A 16012-nucleotide genomic window follows, 5' to 3' on the forward strand; every position below is an offset into this window, starting at 1 on the left:
CGACATTCATGTGTTGTCAAAACGAACAGCTTGCAGTCATCAAGAGCCCAGAATATCGTGTGTCTCCTGTTTAAAAGTTAGTCTGAGTGAGAATACAGTTGAGCAGAACAAATGACCTTAACTTTACACTATATTGGGCAGGACAGAAGTTTGTATTCTTAGGAAATGCATAGCCAGAGGAGAGAGACTATTCCTGTATTTGTCTATCAGCTAATATGGTTTGCTTCAGATTTTTAGTAAGCGTTTTGTTGGAAAAGATACATAGACTACAATAACAATTTATGTTTTAATCATAGGCACACAGTGTCTTTCATTTTGTACATTGTACTCCTATAATGATGATAGGTTTTCTTGTTATTTTGCCATTACTAGATTGTTATTATGTCACATCATAGTTTCATTTTTATTTTATTGCCAAACGTATCAAATCAATAGCTGTCAGCTCACGTACTGGCTTCAGTTGGGCATTGTAGCTGCTTTGATGAAACGATAACTGAACTCACATTGCACAAAGTCTGGGAAATAGTCCTTCTACTTGGTTCGTTGGGCACATAGAGTCCTGATTCACACACGGGACTGTATCAGCCAGTTCAGTGAATAACGGAAGTTAAACTGTACAATGAGGCTAATATACTTTGAGAATCCTGGCCAATTTAATGAGACACATTTGGCCAAACCAAACTAATTCACTGGTAATGACTGTCAATAACAATTATGTAAAGAATAAAGCATTGTTTTTCTCCTCTCAGCAAATCCCGAAGCTGAGTGAATGTGCTGTTCTCCTGTTGCTATAGTAATAGCGGACACTGCCCCCTATTTTAGACTTGTTTTCTGGTTGCTGTTGCCATGGGATTTACAGCGCTCTCTCTCTCTCTCTGTCTCTCTGTCTCTCTCTCTCTCTCTCTCTCTCTCTCCCTCTCCCTCTGTCTCTCTTTCTGTCTCTCCCTCCCTCCCTCTCTAATGTTTTCCTTCCACTTCTGTTCCTTCACCCCTCCCTGGCCAATCATTCCTCCATCTCATTTGCTGAGTTGCATCTCTGTAACATTATCATTTTGCAAAAACCAATAGGCTCATCACCAGTTCTGCTGAATTTACATATTGATGGGACACTAGCATCTAGCCTCTAATAGATTTGTCCACTGAGCAGCATGCTAGTCTATTGAGTTAAAGTTTTGAAACAACTAAATTGGTTCCACATAATCACACTGTCCAGATTGGCCATACATAAAGGAGATGTTTCCACACAAACGGAACTTAAAAAGTGTCCTTTGAATCGAGTTAACCTACAGAAAATATGTATGTTTAGATTTTGGTAAATTATTCAGCACTTGCAGTTGAATGTGAGTTTGGGTAGAATGATCTGTTATACACATGTCCATCTTGGGAAAGACCTCTTGGATTGAATCAATTACAGGGACAGCCTTGTTGCAGAAGAGCTATTCAGCAAAATGTCTTTTGTGTAGTAGCCATCCTATCATTTACTGTGAGTGGAGCCAGTGTTGTGGAAGGGCAACCTGATGCAATCTAGATAAATGTGGTCGTAACGGAGACCAGATTGAGATGGTAGTGGCTGGTAAAGTTAGAGGGTCTCCCAGGAAATCGCTGACTGCTCTCTCTGCCTGTATTAATTGGCCCACTGAGGCTCCCTGTTTGCGCAGCATGAGAGAAATCCAAGGTGCAGCACATGACAATACTGCTGCGTTTCCCTGTTGTCGCCACAATGAACCATAATTTCCTTTGTCAGTAATCATGAAAAAGTATATAATGACTTGATTACACAGCAAAATACCTTTAATACCCCCTCCTCCTTTAAATACCTTTATGTGCAGTTTCTGAGCATAAGCTGGATAATCTGGATTTTCCCAGGTTGTTAAAACAGTGCGGCAGAAATCAACAACTGGTGAAAGCAGGAAATAAGCTCATTAGACTACATCAACAATGTGAGATCGATTCCTATTTGCGATGCCGTGGCAAATTATTTTTCTCTATTTCTTGGCTGTCCATTATTTCATACCCAAATTCATTGTCTCAACATTGTGTACTAGCAGAGAAGTCAGAAAAAGTAGATGCAGCATGCCAAGTGCATGTATGGCACGTTAGTAAGGGTTACACCATCATTTCATCATCATCTCTCTCAGAATTTATTGTCCTCAACTTTTGCCCCTCTTTGAACATACGATGAAAACATGGAATTCAGTTACAACTTGTGAATGGATGCGTCTCAGAAGGGATTTGTAGATGTTTTTGTATGTGTTTAGCCTACAAATCATTCCTATTTGTTTGTATTTTTGGCAAAAAAACATTTAATCAAGTCTCAATAAAGCGACAGGCATAATATCATTTTCTCTCATGAATGTTTAAACCAGGCTAACTCCATTTGCATTCAGCATGACAGATCTGTACCAGACAGTCAGGTGATTATGTTTATTTACTATTCCCCAAGGACATCATGGTAAATTAGAGGTGTTTGATTTGAAGGACTACAGCTTTTTGTTCTCCTTTGGGATGTCACAGCTTTAAGAGATCACTCCTAATTCCTAAAGGCGTCTTGAAATAAAGGCGTGCATGGCACACAAAACCACAGGGCGCAGCCTATACTGAGCTGCCATGGTGGTATTAACGCCTATGCTGTGAAAGTTACCTTTAATTTCACAGATACATAGATAAATACTACTTTATTTATTCCGAAAGGAAATTCAGTGTTTCACAAGGATTCCCTAAGAATTTTTAACAGAAAAATGTAAAAATTGTAATCAGATATATATAAATTACAGGTGAAGTGGTCTAAATAAAACCCAAGACCACTTATACATTAACTGTAGTCTGGACTCTTAGCTGTGTAGATTTGCACTCAAACGTAACCTACCTAGCCTCACTTGTGTTCTTCAACTTTTCAGCACCAGAGTGACACAGTCGACACAGCCGGGTCCCAAATGGTTCCTCGGTGTCATTTACTGCACTCAGGCTTTTGTCAGGCTGTTCCTCCCAGTCAGAGCCACCAAAACCCCGGAGGCTCAGCGTCTATCACCTTTGAGTTACGGCTGTAAAACTTTCCACAGCTGATACTTATTTAGGCCATACAGTGTGCTTCATGCTCATAATGCTTATACAGTAACTTATACAATACACTCACCAAAGCTGAATTAGTGAGAGGATGATCTAAATTTACACACATGTGGCATGTTGCTGATATCCCATATTTCATTGGCATTTAAGTTTGAATTATAGTCTAATTCATCTGTTCTTTTTTTGGCTTATAGGTTAATGTTGTAGGCCTTTGAAAATGGCCTGTTTTGAGGACTATTTTACTATACAATACTTTATCACATTTCTCAATAGATCTTTTTGATATATATTAATTATTTTAAACATTTACACGTGACAAATAAATTATTGCTGATTGCCAACTGCAATAATGTGTCGGATAAAATGGACCTGTTGGTAACCCTAGAATATAAGAGAGAAGAAAACGGAGCTAATGATAGAGAGAAACTATTATAATAGTGCATAAAATAACCAATACTTCTGATACATTTACATTGTTTTCTAGGCAGAGTGTAAGTATTGTCACGATTATAAAAAGCTATACTATTTAGAATTTGGATGGATAGCAGCAGAACTTAAAATATTCACCATTACATCAAGTGTTGACACAACACTGGTGTTGGAAAGCGCTTCACGCTCATGGTTGGTAAAAATATCATCCACTGGTGTGCTGTTGTGGTGTTGAGATGGATGTTTTTGTTGGCCTCATTAGGTCAGGGCTGGCTCTCTTAGTTCTGCCTTTCTCCCTCTGGATGTTTTTCACACATTCACATCATTGTTCTGCTTGCCATGAAATCCAGAAAACATGTTTCTTTTATTGTACTTTAATGATTTGTATATCGTGTACCCTATTTTGGTGTAATGACATAGTCGTTTGGCATTTCCTTCAAAAAGAGTGGAGATGATTTGTTCAAAGCAATAAACATTAGGAGTGGAACTTTATCGGTCTTGGCTTACCGGATGCATTTGATGAAAGATACTTTCATCTGCAGTGTGTGTGTGTGTGTGTGTGTGTTTGCATGGCCATGCATGCATGTGTATGCATGTATGGGGGGGTTGGGCAGGAGATTTTTCTCTTTTATCTCTTAAATTACTCTGAACTCAAATGTGGATATCAAAACGTATTCATTAGCAAACGTCTAGCTGTGCATGTACAGGACTAAAGGCAATTTCAGAGAAAATGTTTTGAAGGATGTGGGAGTAGAAGTCTTTGACAGGTGATGCTGTAGACTCGCCCCCTGAGCAGAGAGATGTCTTCATTTCATCAGATTTTTTTTTTTTGAGGTTGTTTTCAGACACACTTAATATCTCCCATTAATATTGACAAAATCATGTGAGATCCTTGCTAATTCGCAGCCAGGCCATCTTATTTGGGGGAGATGCCAGTCTGCGCGTGTGAAAGTGAGAGTAGATCACCCTTTGCTCATTAATATTTCACCAACAATGAAGCTGGGTGTCACTCACACTCATCACCGCGGTAATGAGCTCACACTTCCCTGTTTATTATTCAACCAGGCACTCCAGAGACTCCAAGGTACTGAATGGCATGATATGTGAAAATCTCTTTCAAGGTCAGGCAAATACAAATGTGTGCCAACTTTGTGAATGAAGCATCAAAGCGATAGAGTCCTCTCTGGTCTCTGTTGTAAAGTAGGGACCAGCACTTTTACCTGTCCTGACCTTAAGGAGGGTGGATAGGAGACAACCTCTATTCTGAGTATCAGCATCACTGAGCATAACATGTTTTCCCCTTCAAGCCAGGGAATGAAAAATTAACTCCTCAACTTAGTGCTAAAACTAAGTGAATCGTACCTGTCAGGAACCAGGTATGTTTCCGTGATTACCTCCATGTCTGTTTAATATTGCAATGATCTCCGCAATGAATTAATCAAACACAGCCCAGCCACACATTACTGTCTGTCAGCACATGCATCTGTCTTTCACTGATATGATTTGAACCAAGGCCGACAGGAGAATATAGTGATATACAGCGTGTGTGTTTGTATGTTATAACGGTGTTATTGAGAGAGGAAATCATAGGAGCGCTTACTTTTTGCTGGACCAGACAGAAGAAAGCGGCTCTAATATTTGCTAAGGAACATTTTGCACGGAATCTCCTCAAAATGAAATTTGACACATTTTCAAATTTCTCAACGTTGAATCATGTTAGTAAATTGCATGTAATTGCATTACATGATGTTTTGAGGCTAGGTTTGTTTTTGTTTGTGTGGCCTACCTAGTGTAGGGCAAAACATCAAATTAATTACAGTGTGCTGAAACAACCAGAGTATAATGAATGCTGTATATGGGACATGATTTACATTTTTGGAACAGCGTCTGTAGATAATCAATGTTAACACGCCGATTAACTAATTAAACCACCTGACTCTTCTTAAGCAAATAGACAAGCTGCAATGTCTTGAAGGGAACACCTAGTATGTGTTCTCTCATAAGTGTGCGTACCAGTAGCTCATTAGGGCAAGCAAGGTTATTTAAAGAAAGCTGGTAATTAACAGCTTGTTTGTGAGGATATTGAACTACTAATTAAGTACCCAAGAATTTGTTTGTTGCTGAATGTATTCAGTTATGCCAGTTTATCAGCAACAAGCTACCCATTTATCAGGGACAAAAACCAACAGATGCTTCATACATTTTTATTAAAGAGATGTACATGGTAGTGTTACAATATTATTATAGGATCATATCATCTCATTTGTGATTTTTGTCAGAATGCTGACAGAATGTTTTCTCTGACATGAGATTTGTGTAAAATACAGACCAATACAGATGCATTAATGCTGTGTTATCTCCCTGTATGAAAAGCCCTTGGAACAATATAAAAACTGATATTAACATGTGGATGGTAATAGTCCGAACAAACATTACATAAAGAGTACAATATTTGGCACCAAGTAATGTTTCAACTGAATACGTAAAATATGACTATTATTATGACTATAATTATTAATTAGTGTTAGAGTATTTACTAAAATAAGTTCATTGGTAATCAGTCATATGGTGTATTAACAGATTCATTCATTTTTCAGCTGACAAAAATTACAGAACTCAAGGGAAAAAAGTACAAATGTATCAAAAAGAAAAATAAAAGCATAAATTAGAGTGATACACTGCTTGTTTAAATTGTGTAATGGCTTCAGAGGTGTAAACAGTTGGAGCTTATAATAATAAGTAAGAGAAAATTTCAAAGTATTCTTCCTGAAACCCTCAAATAATAATAATATTAATGATACATTTTGGCATCAGGAACAGAATGTGATGTATTAAGTTTCTCTATACACAGTTCCCTTCATAGATCCATTGACAGGTCGTATAGACTCTTTTTTTCCCCTCATACTGGCTGTAAGACAAATACAACTCATAAATCTTTAAAATGCAGCTCTTTCATTGCTAAGCCCTCATTTGCTTGAAGGCGCCAGGCGTTCGGTGCGAGCCCCAGATTATTCATCCCTTCACATGTCCATCCATCACACACCGTCGAGCCGCATCTCATCCGTTCCGGCTCCGGTTCCACTCCACAGGCGGCGGCAGGGAGCGGCTCAGCGCGGCTCGCAGGTGTCTGGGTGCTCTCTGGGTGCTCGCCCCGGTCCCCCCCCCGTCATCCAGATGTGTCACCCGGTGGTCCCTCAGCTCATGAACTGTGTGTAGCCCTCGGCACCCGTTACTATGACATCCATCCAGATCCTCATGGCCTCCGGAGACGGGGCCACCATGTAGTAGAGGCGGTCATGGGTTTTCACACAGAAGGTCAAAGACGGGTTGGGGCTCTGGAGACGGCAGGGAGAAGGGAAGCAGACTTAGACCAAAGCCAGCAAGCTGCACCTGTTGCACCTTTTCCTCAGAGACATTTGCAGCTAAACAGTTAAAACATACTAGTCCATCTGTTTCAGAGAGACCTTGTTTAGATTGTTTTATCTTAGAGATGCAGGTGACTAATTTAATAAATACACACAAGGAAAACAACTTAATCCATTCTAACCTGGATCCATGTCTCTAAAAATATTCCCCATTTGAAAACAATGACATATTTCTGAAATGCAGAAACTGAATTTGGCAGCAAGACATCTTAATTCATGTTTTAAAATAATTTAAACAAACTACTGCTGTTCTGACAATATCTTCACACTTAAATATAAATGTGATAAATATTATTCTACCAAGCTTATTCCTAAATTTGAAAAAAGATAAACTTCCATACCCAAATAGAGTCTGGAATGGTAAGTGGTGAGAGAAAGAGTTGTTCGTTACCTTGGTGGCACTGCGTAGGTGATCGTAATAAACCTCTTCAATAGCCTGAAAGTAAATGAGCCCTTTCAGCTTGGTCTCATGCTTGTCTGAGAGGAGAGAAAGAAGATATATTAAGATACAATATATTACGTCTTGTACTGATGCAATACCAAGACCTCTGTCAGCCCGAGCAGGGATACTGCTGAAGCATCTACAGCACAGTCAGCCAGCATAGTGTGGAGACATGTTTTGTTTGTTTTTAGTGAAATAATATTTCAGGCTTTTTTTACATATATTTTCTTATGGTTGTCTGACCCAGGGTTGCTATAGACATTTGGTCACAAACTGGAAAAGAGCATTTTATATTACATTGTTCTGTCTCCAACATCTGCCTTTTCTCTTATATTTACATTAACATTTTAGCCATGTGGCAGATGATTGCCTTGCAATACTGGCAACAGTAGAAAAACCTGAAATTTCTAAATCTGCAACATTACAAGCGGCCAATAGTAAGAAGTCCAAGGATCAAAACAACAGCTCCCAGACAAAATACGCAATAAATATTCCTGTGTCCCTTGAAAATTTGTCTAGACTAGATAAGGGTGGTGATAAAGGAATAAGAACCAAGCAAGGTCAGGTGTGAGAAGATGAAGAAAGTATATTCTGTAGAGGAGAGAGGGATGTGAAGTGTGTCTTGAAGAGACGACTTTTCAGTTCACGCTGAAAGACAGGAGGTGAATCTGCTGTTGTGTCTGTGGTGGGAAGGTCATTCTACTGTCGGGGGACCAGGAGGGACAAGAGTTGAGGCTGGATGTAGCGCTGGTCAGGTTGTCACAAGGAAAGGAGAGCTAAATGCATGTAAAGAATGCAATCACCTATCCCTGAAATAAAGTTTTGTGTAATAAAACAGCGTCCCAGCAGAAAGCCAGATGGGGGCATAGGATGACGGGACAAGAAAAGTGTAGAAAGTTGAATAAGCTGGCAACTTCTTTACTCAAATGAAGAATGATTTGCAAACCAACTAGACAGGTGATTTAGGTTACTTGGGAGCGCTTCCAATTCACTGGAAATTATAAAATGAATTCTAAACTAGTAGCAAGTTGGTTTGAGCAAGTTCACTTATTTGGTATTTGTTAACACTGACTAATCTTCTCTGTCTATTTCCACCTTGATATTCCACAAGCCTTTAAAACATGTGTGCTGCTCCATGAATCCTTTTCAATTTGAACCTTAAGCCAAGGATTTTTATTTTTGATAAACCTTTCTCTGCCTTTTAATTGTTGGTGAATTGACTGAACTCAAGATGCCTAAAATTGTTCAAGGTTCAGAGAAATGCCAATAGCTCTAGATGTAATTGAGGGGATAGGGATTGTATTTAGTGTGGCTTAATTTTGATTACTTTCAAGAGTTAAGTTGTATCTTTCAGTTATTGTTTTTTTATCCTGTTAGTTTCTAAAAAAAATAAAATAATTCTTTAAAAATAGTTTGCAGTAATCGAGTCATTTTCATTGCCGAACACCATAAAACAAAGAAGAGCAATAACTTTCTTTTTGCTTCCGCTTAACTCTAGACAGAGAAGCCAGACACAAAGGCAAGTTGAAGGTGAAAGATGTTAACTCTCAAAACACAAAGGATTTTTTTTTCCCCAGCAAGATAGAATTCATGAATACATATGAGCACTGTTGAGTCAGAATAAAAGTTAAGCAATAGGACAAGTCCATTACAAGCTAGGCCTAAATTCTTTCACAGTTTATTAATTTGACTTACTTTCTTCAGTCTTATACTTTGTTGATTTTCTTTCAGGTTTTTTTTTTTCTGAAGCTTTTTCTCGCCGGTGAGTTTCACTCCTTGAGAAGTTTTGCAAATCTTAAAAAGAAATCCCTCTTTTATATATCAGATTTGATCTTTCAGTGCAGGAACACAGACGGTTTCCTTCAAACAGGTCAGATCTTATGACCGTTCCTTTGGATTGCTGTTCTCTGTTCACAAAATATCTTTCAGCGTTCTGCCGTTGCCACAGATTGAAGCGTTTGGCAGTTGTATTTCAGAGAAGTCTGAGGAAGCTTGAAGGGTGGACTTCAGCTCACATGATTACTGGACTGATGAGGTTCTCTTATTTGGGGCTGAACTAGAGGCCTTTCAGTGAGAAGGAGCCTTTTCTCTCATCCAAGATCTCTTACTCTACATTCTCCGCAAATGAAATCTGTAAAAAAAATGTTTTTGAATTCCAATCTTGTTCAAATAAACAGTGGTCTTTTGTTTTCATCTTTTCCATGTACACTGAAGGGCCTGGCTAAAAAACAAACATCCAACAACAATTAAAGGCAATCTTTTGAAACGCGTCCGACATTTGCTCTTGCTCTCCCTTTTCCGTGAGTCAAATCTGCTTAGTAATGAGATAAATGTTTTTGAAATGTGAGTTTCGTTTTGTTAGTCACGAACAAGCCAGGAGCTAGCCTCCTCCCCAAGAAAAACACATCTAGAGAAAGTATTGCATCTTATTTCATCACCATCATCACCATCATCTTCGTCAGGAGTGAGGGGGTGAAAAGGCTAGGCAAGTGAGAAGAGAGAGAGGAGCAAAGAGAACAGGGGCCTCAGTAATGAACATATACTTGGGTTCCATTTTGAACTTGATTGTAAGATAATTTCTCAAAATATGCCCGTGCAGGTTTCAGAAAATCAACTGTTCTCATTTAAAGGTGCCGGCTGACGCGTGACGGACGTGTTGTGAATGAATTACAAACTGATTTCAATTTCAATACACAAGAACAAGCTTGGAAATTACGCTTAGAACAGCCCCAATTCGTGTCATTTCCAGATAAATAGACCCTGGCTGGGACAGAAGTCAAGTTTACTGTTGCAATAAAACAATAATACAGTGTAGTGTACATTCATGTGCAGCTCGTTCGTCTTGTGAGGCAGAAGTAGCCTCAGCACTGCTCCTGGGGAAACTGAATAAATCAGGTCTGGGCCCGGAGTAGAGCTGGGAACTCTTTCTACGTGAAGTTCAGAGGTTATAAATACTACATATGAGTGAATTCCTGTGTGAGCAAATCGGTACGATCACTTTAATCCGAAGCCCTTTCTGTAAACGAGACCCTGGGGCTGCAGTGGACCGACCAGGCCAAGCAGAATATCAACTCGTAACACACAGTAGGCTATTATAAAGTCATTGTAAGTGATGTGATTAAACCCACTTGTGCTCCAAAGGCATGAAGGAGCAGATAGGGAGGAGTTCTTGCTTTAACTTGTGTCTTTGATTGAGGCTTTGACTGAAAAAAAAGGTCAAACTCAACACAAACTATAAGATATTGCAACTGTCTGTTCATTTTAAAGGGGTATCTTCAAATGTATTTTTCTTCACCAGGTACTTGTCTCATTGTGGATAAAAGGTTTCTGTATTGGCAGCTTAACTAACTGTGTATAACCTATATTTTAGCCTATAATCAACCTCATATAATGCACTAAACATCAAAATGTCAAGGTATCTTTCTCAATCCCGTCAACTGCAGCTCCTCACCCACGTAGTAGTTGAAGTTCCTCTTGAGGCGGTCAAAAACAAACCAGCGCTTCTTCCAGGACTTGATTTTGCCGCCCATCTTGACCAGATGGCCCTTGCACATCTTCTCAGTGAGGATGACGTAGGGGCAGGTGTCTATGCTGTGGCCGGACGACTCCACATGGGCGCGCAGGTCGAACTCCTCCTTCCGGTTCGGCAGGTAGCGCGTCATTGGACGGGCCTGTGGAGAGGACGCAAGGTAATGTATGCAGTTCTAAGTATGGAATAATTAGCTGGGCCAGGTGCGTGTTTATTTGCTGGTTTGAGGATTTTTGTTTACCTCCATTATTCATACCCCAGAAAAAAAAAAAAACGACAATTACATACAATCAGCCAAGATTAAAGCTGGAATGATGAGTATATCAGACTTTATAGTGAACCCCTCTCCACCCCATCCTCGCTCTTCTCTCACCCATTTCTCTCTCTGTTCTTCTGCTCTCGCTCTCCACCCTCCCCCACCCCCTCTCCATTTCTCCCTGCTCTTTCCCTTCCCTGACGCTCTTTGATCTTCCCATATACCCAGCCTCTCTTTAGTGTCTCGTCTCTCATCCTCTCCCCCAAGTCTCACTACCCCTCCTCCCTCCCCTCCCCTCCCCGCCGCTCTCTCTCCTCTTCCCGCCGCTGTCCCCTCCCGCTGCTCCACTGACCTGGGAGAAGTGCTTCTCTCTCATCTTCACCTCCTCCTCCACGAGCCTCTGCCTGTGGGCCGTCTCGTCCTGAAGCCTCCTCTCGGCCTCCTCTCGCCTCCTCCGCTCCTCCTCCAACATCTGCCGCCGAGCCTGCACCTCCCTCTCCTGGGAGCGTTGGGAGAGGAGAAAGAGGAACAGATGGGGAGAAGAGAAGAAAAAGAGAGGAGAGGGAGACGGGGAGAATATGTTAATGGTAGGCAAATATTGCAATACAAAGTGAATGAGTGTCAGAAGTGGCGCAGGAGAATTCAAGTCCCAATCCAGGGTTTTGTAAAATATATCCCTAAAGTCTATATACAGAAGGGTAAGCTTTGCTGATGTAAAATGATCCTTTGCAGCTTTCAGATACTTACATACAGGTCTACTTTGTTCCAATATTTAGAAATAGTACAAACGTAATCAAACTATTTATGGCCTCAACATGCATTTGTCCACACCTCAAGTTGTCTTGTCCCTGTTTCAAGAGCTTAATCAATCAGTTTGAGAACGAAAACACATTTCCTATCCATTGAAGTAGCGCTACACAGCAGAAAAACCGGGCTCCAACAATGGGAGCACAGGTGCAACCATAAAAATAGTTTAGAAGCTCAAAATGGATGGGCGCCACCCTCTCGCCATGAGAAGTAATGTTTATTTATGTAGAGAGAATATTAAAAACATGATGTTTTGGCCAAGAACGCCTTCATCACACAGTGAATGCTGATCCTCCTTGGCCAAAATGTCATGTTTTTAATATTCTCTGGATACATAAATATTACCTTTACTGGAGAGAGTGTGGCACCCATAGATTTTGTGCTATCAATTGAAGTAAACATAAATAACTAGTACAGTGGTCTTTGTGCCAGAGGGGATGCGATAGGACTTCAGGTTTCCCGGTTTGAACTTTAGACGAAGTTAAAGCTAATGTGAAAGGGATAACTGGATGCATTCATTTCAAATATCTGTTCCTGCATCAGTGTTGGTGTGGAACATAGTCAGGAACTCACTCGGTTCTCCATCAGCCTGGCTTTCTCCTGCTGCGCCTCCTTCAACATCTTCTCCATCTCCTCTATCCTTTGGGCTTCTAGCCCACTGGCACTACAACACACAGAGGGAACGAGCATGTGATGACATGGGTACGACAAGACTTGGGATGAAAAGTAAACACAGACATGCCTTGAAACCAAACACGGAAAGTAGGAAGAGATGGATAATAAGACAAAGGCTCCTTCATGAATACCAGTAAACTGAGCCTTTGAACTTTTAACTACTCCACTTCATGAAACACTGAAAAAAACTTGAACAGGTTGGCATGGCAACAGGCAGTGTACTAGTAGTCAAGGGAACAGACATATAACAAAACATGTTGTCAGGGGAACAAAGCGCAGTGACCCTTCTTCTGGGAGACAGGGCAGACTTGAGTGTTCCCATGGAAACAGAGCCAGTTGCTCATCTTCCAGTCTCTCACCTTTCTGGTGAACAGGCGGAGTTGCCGGTGGAGACGCTGGTCTCCATGCTGTCGGAGCTCTCCAGACTCAGGGTGTCGTACGCCTGGTTGCCACTAGGCGGTGTTTGATGGTGTAGGATGGAGTGGTGGACCATGGGGGAAGGACCTGTGCAAGCAAAGGGGTGTTGAGACGGCTGTCAAAGACTCGCAGTGCCCTCTACTGCTAGTGAGGAGTCATTGCCACCCGTTGTTTACAATCTGACTCCACCACTCCTCTGAGCATGTTGTCGGGCTGAATAGACTTGATGTGATACACTGTTCTCATTGATTAAAAAAAAAACCTTTCCTGCATGTTGCAGAATAAATGACAGCAACTCTCAAGGTACTGCTTCCTCCATGGGCTTTTATCTGGCTGAGAATGATACGGGCGTGACAGGTGAAACCCTCCAGTGTGTTAAATTGATGGGAGTGAGGGACTAGAGTACCTTTGCTCTGCAGAGCCAACTGCTTCCTACAGTCCAGGTCTGCTGGATTTGACAGCTCTCTCAGCACCAGCTGTAAACCCTGGGGAACACACACAGAAACCATCAGACAGTGAATTATGTGGAAAGAACTAATTTCAACTAAGCAAAAAAGAATAGAATATCACATTCTCATGTGTGTGAGATTGATGTGCTCACCTTGCCAGGTGCATTTTTCTCATGTGCAACGCCATTGGAGTGTGGAGGGGCTGCAGCACCACTGACACATGAAGCTGCCTGTCCGACCTCACCATCTGATTTGGACTGAAACAACTGAGAGAATAAATACAGTTCAGTCAGCTTTGCCCGTCCTCTTGCCAGTCTTTTGATAAGGACATACTTTTACCCAAAAAACATTTCTTGGCCACTTCACATCCTCATTCTCACCTGGTCTTTTCCGCAGATTAATTGGATTAGGGTTGTCTTTAAAGATTTCTCTTAAAGAATAAAGATCCAATTTTATGTAAGCAGTGGTGTAGTGCTAGTTGAGGGGTATAATACCAGATTTCTAAATATCCTGTTTCTCTTCCTTGATGCCTGCTGGATGTCGGAGAAAGAGGAAGGCTCTCTGATGCCTTGTGGAAGCTGACTGCCTCCAAGCTGTACCCCTAGTGCCCTTCTAGTTGTGTCCCCTGCTCCCCCAAACCACAAATCCCAAACCTCTGGCTTAGCATTGATCACTGCTGCCCTGAGTGAGTCTGTTTGGTCTCTGACTCTACAGACATCACTTGTCCTGTCCTGCTGTACTTCTGTACTGCTGTACCGATCCCCTGGCACTGTGATTCATGTTAGTTCTGTCCTGATGCTCATCTCTGCCAACAGAAGGGCCTCAGCTTACCACTTTGTGTCAGTCAGCAACAGGCTATTCTTTCTAACAAACTTTATTCACATATTTGCAGAACCAAATTTCTCCCTGCAACCACTACTGCACAAATATTATATCCATTATGAAATTTGGTCAATTGTAGACTATTCACAGATGCCCAGAGATGCTTCAAAGGACATTTCTTTAAGTGGCTATAATACATGTTAAACTAGCCAAGGACTACACAACTCTGAAGTATTGTTGACTCAAAATCTGATGCTATACTATGCTATACCTGACGCTGCCATGATCAAATACCCAACTGACAATTACACCACAGTATATCGGTAGGACTTCTGTCATTGCTACATCTCAGCATCTTCAAATGCAGACTATCAATGGTACTGTTGAACATTTTGGAGCTCACTGATAATATCTGCCACCTTGTCAAGAGTGGAACTGTTTCTGGCAGTAGGAGATAGGAGAACAACAGAGAGGGGAAAACAACTGCATTGACTGGAGATAAATAGACTACCATGAATTTTATTATTTTGTCCACTAGAGGGCTACCTAGTCTTGAAAATACAGGCAGCCAGGCAGCATAGTGAGTAGACCACCATTCAACCTGAGGACCCGGGTTCAAGCCAATGTGTCGGCAAGCATCTGTCCTGCTGAAGTGCCCTTCAGCAAGACACTAAATCCCTAATAGCTACCTGTTTTGTGGCTGACCCTGACCTCAGAAAACGAAGAGAATTTCTCTTCAGAGATCAGTTATGAATGATATTATTATTACATGGGCTGGTTTGAGGTGACAGGACGTATGGGTCAGGGTTGAGATACACTACCAAAAATTGGAGGAACATGAGGCCAGTGTTTCAAAACCTTACCCATGCCTTCAAACATATCTATCAACTAGTGAACTCTTCAGCCTTACTGTGATCCAAACAGGAGAGAGCTGAACAGGAGAGTGAAAGGCTGTGAGCGAGAAAGAGTGGAGAGTTTACCTGCCCTTGCCTGCGTGTGGAAAAAGACTTGGCAGGCAGTGGTGGAGGACATGACTGGGGTTCTCCAGCAGCCATGATGTCCTGGTACCAGCGCTCTAGGTCAATAGCAGGCATGGCATTCCTGCTCAGCTCAGGCTGGCTCTAAGGTGACAAAGAGTGTCCAGCCAAAGGAGAAAGAAGCAGTAAAGCATCGGCATCAGTATCAGAAGCATCAAGCAGCTAGGAAAGATAAAAATGGAGTAAAAGCATTCCTTACAGTAATATCAAGCTGGCAAAGATCTGCTATGTAAATGGTAATTACCATTAATTACCATTATACTAATAGCACTGGCATAGAATAGTAATAAAAGTTCAGTGGATACATACATTGATTGGTGACAGTAATAGACATAAACAAGCAGCGCCCCTTTTCAATCACTCAAAAAGGTTTTTCAAAAACGGGGTCATGGACCTCACTGGATAGGTGAGAATAACACACCTGCGCAGAGAGGAAGGGGGCGGGGCCACATGCAGTTGAGTGGCATGAGAAGGCGGAGTCAGAGGGAGCAAGCTGGAATGACTGGATAGAGGAGGGAGGGGAGGGATCGACTTTCTGCATCCCGAAGATTTGGCTCAACTGATTGACCGTGATGTATTCCTTAACCAGCAACCAGCCGTTACAGATACACAGGAACGGGAAAATACATACACACATACATTTACGACATAGGGAGAG

General features: G+C 41.3%; 1 protein-coding gene across 4 annotated transcripts in view; it reads right to left on the reverse strand.

Annotated features, from left to right (window-relative positions):
• Nucleotides 1-5725: 5725 nt before the first annotated feature.
• The window catches only part of phldb1a (pleckstrin homology-like domain, family B, member 1a), a 31708-nt gene continuing 21421 nt past the window's right edge, over nucleotides 5726-16012 (reverse strand). For 3 of the 4 annotated variants that reach the window (XM_078286560.1, XM_078286561.1, XM_078286559.1), the window contains 9 exons: nucleotides 15298-15438; nucleotides 13648-13761; nucleotides 13453-13531; nucleotides 12989-13133; nucleotides 12528-12618; nucleotides 11500-11646; nucleotides 10814-11033; nucleotides 7312-7397; nucleotides 5726-6830 (listed from right to left, as the gene is read on the reverse strand). In XM_078286560.1, the coding sequence (XP_078142686.1) occupies nucleotides 6690-6830; nucleotides 7312-7397; nucleotides 10814-11033; nucleotides 11500-11646; nucleotides 12528-12618; nucleotides 12989-13133; nucleotides 13453-13531; nucleotides 13648-13761; nucleotides 15298-15438 (1164 nt within the window). In that variant the 3' untranslated portion in view covers nucleotides 5726-6689. The remainder of the gene's footprint in view (nucleotides 6831-7311; nucleotides 7398-10813; nucleotides 11034-11499; nucleotides 11647-12527; nucleotides 12619-12988; nucleotides 13134-13452; nucleotides 13532-13647; nucleotides 13762-15297; nucleotides 15439-16012) is intronic. The other variant, XM_078286562.1, reaches the window with a different exon arrangement.

The sequence above is a fragment of the Centroberyx gerrardi genome, chromosome 11 (genome assembly GCF_048128805.1).
Source record: "Centroberyx gerrardi isolate f3 chromosome 11, fCenGer3.hap1.cur.20231027, whole genome shotgun sequence".
NCBI classification, from domain to species: domain Eukaryota; kingdom Metazoa; phylum Chordata; class Actinopteri; order Beryciformes; family Berycidae; genus Centroberyx; species Centroberyx gerrardi.